General features: G+C 42.7%; 1 protein-coding gene across 2 annotated transcripts in view; it reads left to right on the forward strand.

The window, feature by feature from the left end:
- Positions 1-644: 644 nt before the first annotated feature.
- oga (O-GlcNAcase) overlaps positions 645-14,059 on the forward strand; it is a 31,463-nt gene continuing 18,048 nt past the window's right edge. For both annotated transcript variants that reach the window (XR_016490863.1, XM_021580134.3), the window contains exons 1-10: positions 645-1,461; positions 8,964-9,015; positions 9,216-9,313; positions 9,712-9,842; positions 10,118-10,289; positions 10,393-10,491; positions 10,657-10,941; positions 11,672-11,830; positions 13,237-13,424; positions 13,658-13,912. Coding sequence is in view for 1 of the 2 variants with exons in the window: in XM_021580134.3 (XP_021435809.2) it covers positions 1,290-1,461; positions 8,964-9,015; positions 9,216-9,313; positions 9,712-9,842; positions 10,118-10,289; positions 10,393-10,491; positions 10,657-10,941; positions 11,672-11,830; positions 13,237-13,424; positions 13,658-13,912 (1,611 nt within the window). In the remaining variant the exon portion in view is untranslated. The remainder of the gene's footprint in view (positions 1,462-8,963; positions 9,016-9,215; positions 9,314-9,711; positions 9,843-10,117; positions 10,290-10,392; positions 10,492-10,656; positions 10,942-11,671; positions 11,831-13,236; positions 13,425-13,657; positions 13,913-14,059) is intronic.

A 14,059-nucleotide genomic window follows, 5' to 3' on the forward strand; every position in this document is an offset into this window, starting at 1 on the left:
TATAATTTCTTAGGACAAATCAACAAAACCACTTTGACTCCTCCTCATAAAGTGCCACCGTACACAGACGTTATGGTTTTAGGCAGCACTAAAAGGGTAGGGCACATGATTGGAGTGTTGCCCAGTTTGTTTTACACCATACCAGCAGAGGAAAAGAGTCGGGGCTGAGGCAAAATCAGTCAGGGCCAAAGCCTGAAAGCCCGAGTCTGGTGACTCCAATGCCCATGGGACTGGAGATCAGTGGTGTCCGGTGAGAGAAAAGCAGGTTGAGGTTGCCGGGGTTAGAGTAGAACACAAAGTGTTGTATCCTGAAGCAGTGAAGAGAGTGGTAGTGATAGATGGGTACAGGGTGAGGTTGGCGGCAGCTGCATTGAAGTATTCGGGATTGAGAGATTTTACTGCAGAAGATTTGCAGGGGGTGTTGAGTGGTAGTGTTCTGTCCTCCCAAACCGTTGGCATGGAGTAGGATTAGGTAGGGGTAAATTGTAGAATGGGGTGGTGCTTTTCACTTTTTTGTGTGGGCTAATAGCTGGCAGGGTAATTCTCCTTTTCCCCAATTTTGTATTACTGGATGTTAATGTTGGTCGGCCGTGACTAGCCTCACACTCCAGTACAGTAGGTGGCGGCGTACGCACCCAAAAGTTGGATGCGAACCGCCAACCCAAAGAAGAAGAAGTCCACTATCTTGGTTATGGAACTCTACTATCTTGGTTATGGAATTGTGTTTTGCCACAAAAGTCCGGTTGTGACTGGTTTGATCCAGTCTTCTGAGCATGCGCAATCGGTGTAAACAGGAAGAAGCTGCGAAAACCAGGGAAAATCTAGAAGACGAAAATATATTCAACGGGGAAAAAATCATAACGTTCATTGATTACTCGTAATTTTATTATTTTAGCGCACGAATATGTAAACGAATATTATTCTGAATGAAGTATTTTAGCACAGCGGTACACGACGATAGTCAGCAACGTTACATTAGATAGACCTTTTCTTTATTTATTTTTACAGATTGGCAACTAACTGAAGCTAGTAGCTTTCGTTTCGTTTTACTAGAAAATAGTTTGCAAGAATCTAATTTGGACAGACAAGTCGAGCAATATTTTTTCACACTGCGGCCTGTGAACAACGCCGGGGATTGTCAGTAAACTAACGTTACACGGTTCATTTCCCCTCTCCTTTCAAGTCGTCCGGATGGCCTGCTAACCTATTGTCGGAGTTTTGGGTCATACTCCCCTCGTCTCCCATAAACCCTGTCTGTTGCTAGCTACGATAACAGGCAGTCTATAGAAATGGTTCAGAAAGGTAAGGCGGTGGTGGGGACGTCTCAAGTGGAGGTTGAGGCGAGCCCAAGCTCGGGGCCATCTGAGGCTGGTTCAGAAGCCCCTGGCTCAGTGGAAGAACCGAGAAGCATCGGGGTGGAACTATCGGGCCGCAGGAAATTCATCAGTGGAGTCGTGGAGGGTGAGGAGAACATATTATATTGAACAAAAATCACATTGATTTGGTATAGCTAGTGATTTTCGTGTTGTGATGTTGATGCATACAAGATTTGCATACTGGTCAAATGCAGAAAGAATGCCAGAATAATTGTGATTATGCAGGACACTTATTAACACTCCATTGTACTATTAACAACTGTTCAAGGTCGATGACCCAATCGGAGGAACTATGGGATGTCATTATTTTTTAAATCGATCACGGTCTGCTTTCCCAAAAGCATCATTAGGCTATCATTAGAAACTTCGTAGGAGCAATTTAAAGCTGCAATATGTAACTGCTTGGGCCACCTGACCAAATTCACATAGAAATGTGAGTTATAGACCTGTCATTCTCATTGAAAGCAAGTCTATAAAAAGCGATCTTGTGTGCAACTGCAGCCCACAATTTGGGGTGTTCCTGCATGTGGGCATTCCACATGCAATGGGATTCAGGACCCCCCCCTCTAGCATCCCATTTAATGTATTATCTGAATTTTTTCGCCTCCCGGAGTCCTTGCTAGCTAGCGGGAGCAAAACCGGTAGACAGTGTTCTTCGCTCCCGCCTGCCGAACACCTGCACTCACTGTAGTTAACAAAACAGTGGGAAAACACTGCCTGACAGGTGGGGGTGAAAGGACACTGTACCGGTCGCCTCCCTCCTCCTGCTAGCACAGCAGGTGAGAGGCTGGGGCGACACCAGGATGAAGGATGAAGTTGTCACCCCCACCCCTTCTTCTGGGTGGTTTATCAGCGGCTGGCATACAACGTGATTGTGCATTAACGCCACCTACTGTACTGGAGCGCTCCCACCTCCCGCCTGTCCTAGCTTCAAAATGTACCGACAGAGAAGTATAGAGGGTGTCCTGCATGCCCACATGCAGGAACGCCACGAAATGCAAGCTGCAATTGCACCCTTCTCCTAAGAAGCTGTAGATCTGAGTCACGTTAACAATTCTACCTACATGTACATATTACCTCAATTGCCTCGTCACCTGTTCCCCCGCACATTGACTATGTACTGGTACCCCCTGTATATAGCTCCGCTATTGTTATTAACTGATTTTTAATTTTATTTAACTAGGCAAGTTAGTTATGAACAAATTCTTATTTACAATGACGTCCTACCAAAAGGCCTCCTGCGGGGACAGGGGCCCGGGATATATTTTTGAAACAATAAATACAATATAATTATAGGCCAAAACATACAACACTACATAAAGAGAGACCTAAGACCACAACATAGCAAGGCAGCAACACATGACAACACAGCATGGTAGCAACACAACATAACAACAACATGGTAGCAGCACAAAACACGGTACAAACATTATTGGGCACAGTCAACAGCACGAAGGTAGAGACAACAATCCATCACACAAAGCAGCCACAACTCTCAGTAAGAGTGTCCATGATTGAGTCTTTGAATGAAGAGATTGAGATAAAACTGTCCAGTTTGAGTGTTTGTTGTAGCTCGTTCCAGTCTCTAGCTGCAACGATCTGAAAAGAGGAGCGACCCATGGATGTGTGTGCTTTGGGGACATTTAACAGAATGTGACTGGCAGAACAGGTGTTGTATGTGGAGGGTGAGCGCTGCAATAGATATCTCAGATAGGGGGGAGTGAGGCTTTAGAGGGTTTTATAAATAAGCATAAACCAGTGGGTCTTGCGATGGTTACACAGAGATGACCAGTTTACAGAGGAGTATAGGGTGCAGTGATGTGTCCTATAAGGAGCATTGGTGGCAAATCTGATGGCCGAATGGTAAAGAACATTTAGCCGCTCGAGAGCACCCTTACCTGCCGACTTTATGTCTCCGTAATTTAGCATGGTTAGGATGGTCATCTGAATCAGGGTTAGTTTGGCAGCCGGGGTGAAAGAGGAGCAATTACGATAGAGGAAACCAAGTCTAGATTTAACTTTAGCCTGCTGCTCTTTAATTATTTGTTATTCTTATCTCTTACTTTTTTGGGGGATTTTCTTAAAACTGCATTGTTGGTTAAGGGCTTGTAAGTAAGCATTTTACTGTAAAGTTTACACCTGTTGTATTTGCCGCATGTGACAAATAACATTTGATTTGATCTGTTCTAATTGTTCTCTCTGTTCTGTGTGAGTTATTTCTTAGCTTCCCTTTACTAAGTTTCGATCTTAAGTTTTGTACACCAGCTTCAAACAGCTGAAAATACAATATTTTTGGTTATGGAAAATACATTTTACACCTCTTTTAGATGGTACAATGATTCTCTACACTAGAGAATCTACACTGTTTGTTTTGTCACATAAACTGAAATTAGGTGAACTATTAGAATTTTAGCAACCAGGAAATTGCTGAGCGTTTCCTGCATAGTACTTCTTTAAATCTTCAAGCTGTTTCCCAAAGCCATTAACTTTGTTTTTGAAAAGTTCGTAATCTAACGCCTGCCTCAGACCACTCGTTGAATCAAATCAAATTGTATTAGTCACATGCGCCGAATACAACAGGTGTAGACCTTACTGTGAAATGCTTACTTATGAGCCCCTAACCAACAGTGCAGTTAAAAAATATATATGATTAAGAATAAGAGACAAGTAATTAAAGAGCAGCAGCAAAAAATAACAATATATACGGGGGTTGGCGGTTCAGAGTAAATGTGCGGGGGGCACCGGCCAGTTGAGGTAGTATGTACATGTAGGTAGAGTTATCAAAGTGACCATGTATAGATGACCACAGAGTGGGGGGGGGCAAGGCAAATAGTCTGGGTGGCCATTTGACTATTTGTTCAGGAGTCTTATGGCTTGGGGGTAGAAGCTGTTTAGAAACCTCTTGGACCTAGACTTGGTACTCCGGTACCTCTTGCCATGCGGTAGCAGAGAGAACAGTCTATAACTCGGGTGGCTGGAGTCTTTGACAATTTTTATGGCCTTCCTCTGACACTGCCTGGTATAGAAGTCCTGGGTGGCAGGAAGCTTGGCCCCAGTGATGTACTGGGCCGTTCTCACTACCCTCTGTAGTGCCTTGCGGCTGGAGGTCGAGCAGTTATGCAACCAGTCAGGATGCTCTCGATGGTGCAGTTGTAGAACCTTTTGAGGATCTGATGACCCATGCCAAGTCTTTTTAGTTTCCTCAGGGGGAATAGGTTTTGTCGTGCCTGCTTCACGACTGTCTTGGTGTGCTTGGACAATATTAGTTTGTTGGTGATGTGGACAGCTCTCAACCTTCTCCACTGCAGCCCTGTCAATGAGAATGGGGGCGTGCTTGGTCCTCTTTTTCCTGTAGTCCACAATCATCTCCTTTGTCTTGATCACGTTGAGGGGTAGGTTGTCGTCCTGGCACCACACGGCCAGGTCTCTGACTTCCTTATAGGCTGTCTCGTTGTTGTCGGTGATCAGGCCTACCACTGTTGTGTCATCGGCAAATGTAATGATGGTGTTGGAGTTGTGCCTGGCCGTGCAGTCATGAGTGAACAGGGAGTACAGGAGGGGGCTGAGCACGCACCCCTGTGTTGAGGATCACTGTGGCGGATGTGTTGTTACCTACCCTTACCACCTGGGGGTGTCCAGTCAGGAAGTCCAGGATCCATTTGTAGGGGTAGGTGTTTAGTCCCAAGATCCTTAGCTTATTGATGAGCTTTAAGGGCACTATGGTGTTGAATGCTGTGCTGTAGTCAATGAATAGCATTCTCACATAGGTGTTCCTTTTTTCCAGGTGGGAAAGGGCAGTGTGTAGTGCAATAGAGATGCCATCGTCTGTGGATCTGTTGGGGTGGTATGCAAATTGGAGTGAACAGCTAAGTGCGTGGTTAGATGTTGTTGTTTTTTTGGTTTATCTGCCTCTCTGTTTTTCTTTGTAATGGCAGTAAAAAATGTATAACATTTGTTGGCACCTTCAATTATTACACATTTTCTCATAAATAGTATATTTCAACACTGCCTGCTAAACTAAACCAACCAGAACTCCTGTACATACCCCTTGTGATGAAGGTAGCCAATGGCCTGCTTCTATCTACGATGTAAACACAGCCTCTTGTGAAAACGCTAGCTACTGTCTGATGAAGAGGAACAGATATAGGTAGCTAGCTTCTAGACTGAAATAAGAAATATATGTTTGAGTGCATTTGAAATATGCAGTGTACCATATGAATGGTCTTGTTCACATGAAGAGGTAACTACGTTGACCATTTAGCCAATTTATTGAAAGCTTGCCAATGTTTTAGACTATCCTTCTACTGTAAATGTCCATTTGTGTTTCATGAGCCATCTCTTTGTCAGTGAGTTCAATTGTTGAATCATGTTTTGGCGTGATTGTCTAATTTCAAGTAACTAACTGCAGGCTTAAAGAAATTCAATCATATATTTTGAATAGAAGCCCAAAATAAAAGCCTTGTAGATAGAATGGAACTTTAAAAATGACAGTTGCATATTAGCCAGTACATATGGCATAGCATACCTTGCAATACAATATTCTCTAAAAACAGTTGTACAATGTGCTCTGCAATAAGAAATCCAGAGTTTGAGTTCTAAACCAGAGTTCTAAACCAGCAGCTTCCCTATACCATGGTGAGCGTACATGATGTTGGATGCATTAGAATATAAGGTATGGAGAATGACAAAGAGCCTGTAGGATTATAGAAAAAGCAGTTGGGAAATTAATGTTTTAGTTTCAAATACTAAATGTTCATTGACTGGGAGTATATTTAGGTGGTTTAAATGATTACATTTCCTACTAACCTTCTAAAAGTTGAGTGCTAAGATCTTGTCAATAAATTCATTATTCTACTAACTACGACTGAGTGCGAGACATGTTTTCAATAATGTACGTTTCATGCATATACATACCGGACAAAGCACACCATCACACATACTGTTTCACCATTTATTGAGTATGGAGATAAATAGCCAAAGTGTCTTAGGTAGTATTTGAAGTATCTAAATATAGTAATCCATGTATATCAAGTGCCGTGGAGGGCACAATCTTACAATGTTGCAGTCCAGGAATGAGAGCTTTACTACCTATGCTAAAAACCTGGGCAGGTTGATGCAAAGACTCAATATTTGCGGTGTTGACCCTTATTTTTCAAGACCTCTGCAATCCGCCCTGACATGCTGTCAATTAACTTCTGGGCCACATTTTTTTTTTTTAAATTTTTTTTTACCTTTATTTAACCAGGCAAGTCAGTTAAGAACAAATTCTTATTTTCAATGACGGCCTGGGAACAGTGGGTTAACTGCCTGTTCAGGGGCAGAACGACAGATTTGTACCTTGTCAGCTCGGGGGTTTGAACTCGCAACCTTCCGGTTACTAGTCCAACGCTCTAACCACTAGGCTACCCTGCCGCCCCCACATCCTGACTGATGGTAGCCCATTCTTGCATAATCAATGCTTGGAGTTTGTCAGAATTTGTGGGTTTTTGTTTGTCCACCCGCCTCTTGAGGATTGACCACAAGCTCTCAATGGTATTAAGGTCTGGCGAGTTTCCTGGCCATGGACTCAAAATATCGATGTTTTGTTCCCCGAGCCACTTAGTTATCACTTTTGCCTTATGGCAAGGTGCTCCATCATGCTGGAAACGGCATTGTTCGTCACCAAACTGTTCCTGGATGGTTGGGAGCAGTTGCTCTCGGAGGATGTGTTGGTACCATTCTTTATTCATTGCTATGTTCTTAGGCAAAATTGTGAGTGAGCCCACCCCCTTGGCTGAGAAGCAACCCCACACATGAATGGTCTCAGGATGCTTTACTGTTGGCATGACACAGGACTGATGGTAGCGCTCTCTTCGTCTTCTCCGGCCAAGCTTTTTTCCGGATGCCACAAACAATCGAAAAAGGGATTCATCAGAGAAATTGACTTTACCCCAGTCCTCAGCAGTCCAATCTCTGTACCTTTTGTAGAATATCAGTCTGTCCCTGATGTTTTTCCTGAAGAGAAGTGGCTTCTTTGCTGCCCTTCTTGACACCAGGCCATCCTCCAAAAGTCTTTGCCTTACTGTGCGTGCAGATGCACTCACACCTGCCTGCTGCCATTCATGAGCAAGCTCTGTACTGGTGGTGCCCCGATCTAGCAGCTGAATCAACTTTAGGAGATGGTCCTGGCGCTTGCTGGACTTTCTTGGGCGCCCTGATGCCGCCTTCACAACAATTGAACCACTCTTCTTGAAGTTCTTGATGATCTGATAAATGGTTGATTTAGGTGCAATCTTAATGGAATCAATATCCTTGCCTGTGAAGCCCTTTTTGTGCAAAGCAATGATGACAGCACATGTTTCCTTGCAGGTAACCATGGTTTATAGAGGAAGCACAGTGATTCCAAGTAGCACCCTCCTTTTGAAGCTTCCAGTCTCTTATTTGAACTAGAGGTCGACCGATTAATATTTTTCAACGCCGATTATTGGAGGACTAAAAAAGCCGATACCGATTAATCGGACGATTTATATTTAAAAAAATATATATAAAAAATGTATTTGTAATAATGACAATTACAACAATATTGAATGAACATTTTTTTTAAACTTAATATAACATATCAATAAAATCAATTTAGCCTCAAGTAGATAATGAAACATGTTCAATTTGGTTTAAATAATGCAAAAACAAAGTGTTGGAGAAGAACATAAAAGTGCAGTATGTGCTATGTAATAAAGCTAACACTTCAGTTCCTTGCTCAGCACATGAGAACATATGAAAGCTGGTGGCTCCTTTTAACATGAGTCTTCAATATTCCCAGGTAAGAAGTTGTAGTTATTATAGGACTATTTCGCTCTATACCATTTGTATTTCATTAAAAAATACCGATTTCTGATTGTTATGAAAACTTGAAATCGCCCCTAATTAATCGGCAATTACGATTAATCGGTCGACCTCTAATTTGAACTCAATTGCATGACAGTGTTCTCCAGCCTTGTCCTTGTCAACACTCACACCTGTGTTAACGAGAGAATCACTGACATGATGTCAGCTGTTCCTTTTGTGGCCAAAACGTTTGGCCACAACTGTACAACGTAGCCCAATGAAATGACCTGACAGAATTATATTATTATTTTCATCAATTCAGTGGGTATTTGTTTCACAAACTCTACCATCACATGAGCTACAAAAAAACACTGCTAAACAACAGCCTCTTGCTACACTATGTGTGGAAAACACTGATCAAGGAGGAGCCTGATGCAACACCCATACAGTCTTCAGGGCACACACATGGCAGCTGAATGTACACAGCCAGGGGAATAGATAGGGGTGGATGTCTGCAGGCCTGGAATGTTTGCTGTCTGTTAAAGGGATGCTGCGAGATTCTGTCATTTAAGATTCTTTAATTTCTCTACTTACCCAGAGTCGGATGAACTCGTGGATACCGTTTTTATCCAGTCATTGCGCTCACTAGTTAGCTGAAGTTTCGTGAGATAATGCTAACTTCCTTCATACTGCACACTGAGACATTCAAATAGCATCCGCAAGCTTCTGGGTAAGTAGAACAAAGGGCTTAAATGGCAATCTTTCTTCTTTTGTTTGCAACAGGCTTCTACGGCCGGCCATGGACGATGGAACAAAGGAAAGAGCTGTTCAGGAGGTAATTTAATGGTTATGTACAGCAGGCTGGCATATGGTGTTGAATAGTGCTCTATCATAATGGGATCAGTGAATGTACTGAAGTTTTCAATATCATCAAATTAGAAATGGCTTAAATCAATGTAGTCAATATGTTCTGTGATAAACAAAACAAACCATGTCACACACAGCCTGTGTTAATCACTATGAGTTGTTCCCCAGACAGCAGAAATGGGGCTTGAACACATACCTCTACGCGCCTAAAGATGACTACAAACACAGGATGTTCTGGAGAGAGATGTACTCAGTAGAAGAAGCAGGTAAAGGTTGTCTCATCATGTCCATGGATTGGACTGATTCCTGTCACATATACAGACAAATATGTAATAAACAAACAAAAGTGCACAGGTGTTGCTGCTTGTGATTGTTGCAATAGTGCTCTGCTTTGATAAAGAAGCTTGCTCTGAAACGCGTCAGCATGAAACATTTTCGAAGGGAATTAAGTTGCCACCTTGAACCTACTCATAGCATTTGTTTTACATTCCTATGTCTGAGCACCCCTTCAGCATTTCAGGACATATTTGAAATATTAGTTACAATACAGCGATGTAATAAACAAACCATGCCTCACATATTTCACATCCCTACTGAGTGTGTGTGAGTGGGTGTCACGCTGATGTGAAATAGTATCTGAAACTAATGCATCTCTCTCTTATAGAACAACTGATGACCCTGATCAGTGCTGCGAAGGAGTATGGGACCGAGTTCATCTATGCCATCTCCCCAGGCCTAGACATCACCTTCTCTAACCAGAAAGAAGTGTCCACACTCAAGAGGAAACTGGACCAGGTAACCAACTGTTACATTTTTTTAATGCATCTCTCCTTCCTCCTTGCAGACGACGCACTACAGTAACTCCTTATGTGCGTATAGAGATTTTAGGATTGGGTTAGAGGAGTACTGTCTTGCTAATAACGATAACCTTTAACCACAGTTAAGAATGCAGGCCTATAGTCTAATCTACATCCTTGATGGAATACATAGCCTCTACATCCTTGACGGTCTGCACTCACTCGTTTGCCGGAGTCTTAACATAAAATATCATTATTCATTCTCTCCATTAGGTGACTCACTTTGGCTGCAAGTCATTTGCCTTACTGTTTGACGACATCGACCACAACATGTGCCCCGCCGACAAGGAAGTGTTCAGCTCCTTCGCCCATGCCCAGGTGTCCATCACCAATGAGATCTTTCAGTACCTGGGAGAGCCTGAGACCTTCCTCTTCTGCCCCACAGGTAACAGGTAACCCTGTATGTTGTTACTGAAATTTGGTCTAGATTCAAAGTTGAAGGAAGATATAAATGTCATGTATGTTTTTCATTGTCTCCCTAAAACCAGAGTACTGTGGAACGTTCTGTTACCCCAATGTGGCCCAGTCTCCCTACCTGCACACAGTGGGAGAGAAGCTGCTGCCTGGTATTGAAGTGCTGTGGACAGGTACAGTAGATCCAAACTAGTTCATATCCAACATGTTTTGGCACTCATTAGATGGAATTAACCTTACCATTTATAAGATAAAAACACAGTAACGGACCGTGCAACATATTTTTTTAATATACATTAGAACTTGCATGACTCCTACATGGGACATTATTTTTCTAGGTCCTAAGGTGGTATCCAAAGACATTACAGTGGAGTCCATAGAGGAGGTTTCTAAGATCCTGAAGAGAGCTCCGGTAATCTGGGACAATATCCATGCCAACGACTACGACCAGAAGCGTCTGTTCCTGGGGCCGTACAAGGGGCGCTCCACAGAGCTCATCCCCCGCCTCAAGGGGGTTCTCACCAACCCCAACTGTGAGTTCGAGTCTAACTTCGTGGCCATCCACACCCTGGCCACCTGGTACAAGTCCAACATGAACGGAGTGCGCAAGGATGTCGCCATGAGTAAGTCTGACTTGATTTCTGGCACATTCGGATTCGGGTACTATGAAATTACATATAATATCATCGTCATGGGTACGTCTGACCGGGGTGGACTTCATTTATTTATTTATTCACTTACTTTATTAGATTTATTCGTCAGGGAAATGATGTTCTGTAATGTGCCCGATTGAGCTAAAAATAGGATAGCAGGGATGTACAGCTTTGGTTGTCCTGAATCTGAGAGTGTTATTGCCAATTAATGACGACAATTGAGTGAATGTTTTGATATTTGTAGAGTAGGGTCACTCACCGTCACACAAGGTACACGAAGTGGCTGCCAAAGTCTCGTGTCTGTTTGGTTTTTAAGAATGACACAAAATATTATATCTATCCTCGAAAGAGGACAGCGTTGTGTCTATTCAGATTACATGGCTTTCAATTAAATCCAATCACGTTATTGATTACTCCAATAGTGGAAGGGAAGGAGGCACTTTCACAGTATTCAAACAGGCCTGTACATTACACCTGGTAATGGTGATCTGTTTGGTTATCAGTGTGGCAGCCCCCCGCACCTCTCCAAAACCTGAATGTGTCTTTCGGGTTAAAAGCAGAAGTCAAATTTCGGTTGGATTTTGTGTGAAATGTACCAATAAAGTAATCTTAATCTGATTTATCTCCCTTCCTCTCTTCCTCCTTCTCTCTCTCCCTTCCCCCCTCTCTCTCCTTCCTCCATCCTCCTCCCTCCTCTTAGCGGATGGAGAGGACAGTACCGTGTCTATCCAGATCAAGCTGGAGAATGAGGGCAGTGATGAGGAGTTAGAGACAGACATGTTGTACAGCCCTCAGCTGGCCCTGAAACTGGCCCTCACAGAGTGGCTGGGGGAGTTTGTAGTGCCTCACCAGTACAACAGTAAGAACCGTCACCTACCTATCATCTCTCATTTATACAACTGGTGGGTCTAATCCTGAATGCTGATTGGTTAAAAGCACATTCCAGCCGGTGTATGTTCCAAAAGTTACCACCGGCTAAATCTATGACGTTAAAATGCATATTTACTCTGTTCCCCCTGACTGCTCAATCTACTGTCTCATTAGCCCAGTCAGGCACTTTATAAACTTTATCTCCTATAAAAGCATCTTGACATTATCTCACGTTTCTTTTAGACTAACATTTTATTTTCAACAGCGGAGATTTGTATAAACCTTGCTGTCTGTCTCTGACATTTGCAACATTGTTTCAATATTCAAATTCGATCTCCAACTGTCCCATAGTAATGAACGTGTCGGGGTCGGGACTAGACAGAGGAAGGCAGCTTTTCTCAGCCAGTCGAAATCATGAATCAGCTGGCATATTTTTTTATGGATATATACAAACTAGACTGCTAGTTTGCAGTCTTTCCTGCTTCAGTTTGAAGATATTGTGTTAGCTGTGTTGTTTACTAGCTCCTCTGAGTAACAGTGTCCTGATGTGAGAGTCCATTTTCTATGCCAGGTGAAATCGTGCCTCATTATCTTATTGTTCAGGATGTATCCAAATAAATTTTACTAGAAAACAGCTTATGCAAATGCAGCTACTGTAAATTCTGTCTGCACTGTTTGACATGACTGTAAGTTAGCTGTAGTTGGCTTGCTTTTTTTATATATACATTTTTTTAGGGGATGGATCAGCTTTAATATTGCGGATAGATTGTTGCTTTGTAGTTGGCTAGCTAGCAAGGAAGGGATAAGAACTGGCAATGGAACATTTTAGAACGAAGAATTGGGTCGCGTCCATAGATATAGAACAAAAAGACTGAACGACTGGGTTGCATCTCTGTCAACAGAGCCAATAGAACGAACGACCAGCTGGCTTGGGTAGCAACCCTAGACTTGTGTTGGGACTATATCTTGTGGAAGGATGAAATAGTATGAATAAATGCATCAAAATAATGTTTTTAATGAAAAAATGTCAATCATTATTAGAATATTTTGGTAATGACAATGCCCTTGAAGCCAGTGTTTGGATTATATATTGGAACGATTTTCCAGCCCTCGACTTCGTCTTGGGCCTAAACACCCGTGCCAATATATCCTCCGATCACCTGCTTCTCTGGCATTGTCACTTAAATAACGTGTGTGTGTGTGTTTCCTTACTTCACACTGTATCATTTGAAACAATGGTAATGTCTCTCGAAAAATTCAGCACTGGATTTTTAACACTTATTTCACTCATGCATTAAAGCTAGCCATTCTATTTTTGTCTAGTATGTTGATATTTGTTATAAAAGCCTCTTGTATAGCATGTTGACAATGTCTCTGTTCTTGTCTCCTCTCCAGGTCGCCAGGTACCCCACAGCGGAGCTAAGAGTTCAGCTATTGACGTGTCATCACTAGGTGCCTCCTCCCTCTGCTCTGCTACTACAGTCACTACAGTGTTCCAACAGCCCATCATGACCTCCACAGGCGCCCCTGACCCCAACAACCACCCCATGGCCAAGAGACTGCAACAACAAGAGGTGGAGGAGGTAGTTACTGATTTAACTTAGATCATTTTTATATTAGATAGGGTAGAACATACAGTATGCAGTGCACATCCAATTTTTTAAAGTTGGTTTCCCTGGTTTGTCTCTGTTGTGCCAAGTCTCACAGTCTACATACAGTACAACAAAACAAAATATTTCATTACAACTGATCAAGAATAACACACAATTCTACATGGGCTCACCAAGATGGTGAGGCAATAACTAATTTTGTTCAGGTGGATGTTGAGAAGAAGGAGTCTGATGAAGAGCCCATGGAGATGGTTGTGGAGAAACCAGATGAGACGGACCCAGAGTCAGACCCTGTAGCGGAGGCTGCAAATGAGACCAAGAGCAGCCTGGTCCTTATAGACAAGATGGCAGAGGACCTGAAGCCCATGGACACAGACAGGGAAGTCCTGGTTCCTGAGTCCAAGTCTCCAGAGGAGGACATTGACATGGCCCCCATGCAGACAGACGAACAGCTCAAACAGGTAAGTCGTTTGTGTGTGTGTGTTGGAACTGGGTTCAAATACATGTTTTATTATTTGTTATTTAAATACTTATGTTCTGTGTATTTTCAAATAATACGGCCCTAATCAACTACTTCTATTGAAAGTATTTGAAAGTATTTTCAAAAC

The sequence above is a fragment of the Oncorhynchus mykiss genome, chromosome 23 (genome assembly GCF_057628025.1).
Source record: "Oncorhynchus mykiss isolate SJ-2025 chromosome 23, ASM5762802v1, whole genome shotgun sequence".
Taxonomy (NCBI): Eukaryota; Metazoa; Chordata; class Actinopteri; order Salmoniformes; family Salmonidae; genus Oncorhynchus; species Oncorhynchus mykiss.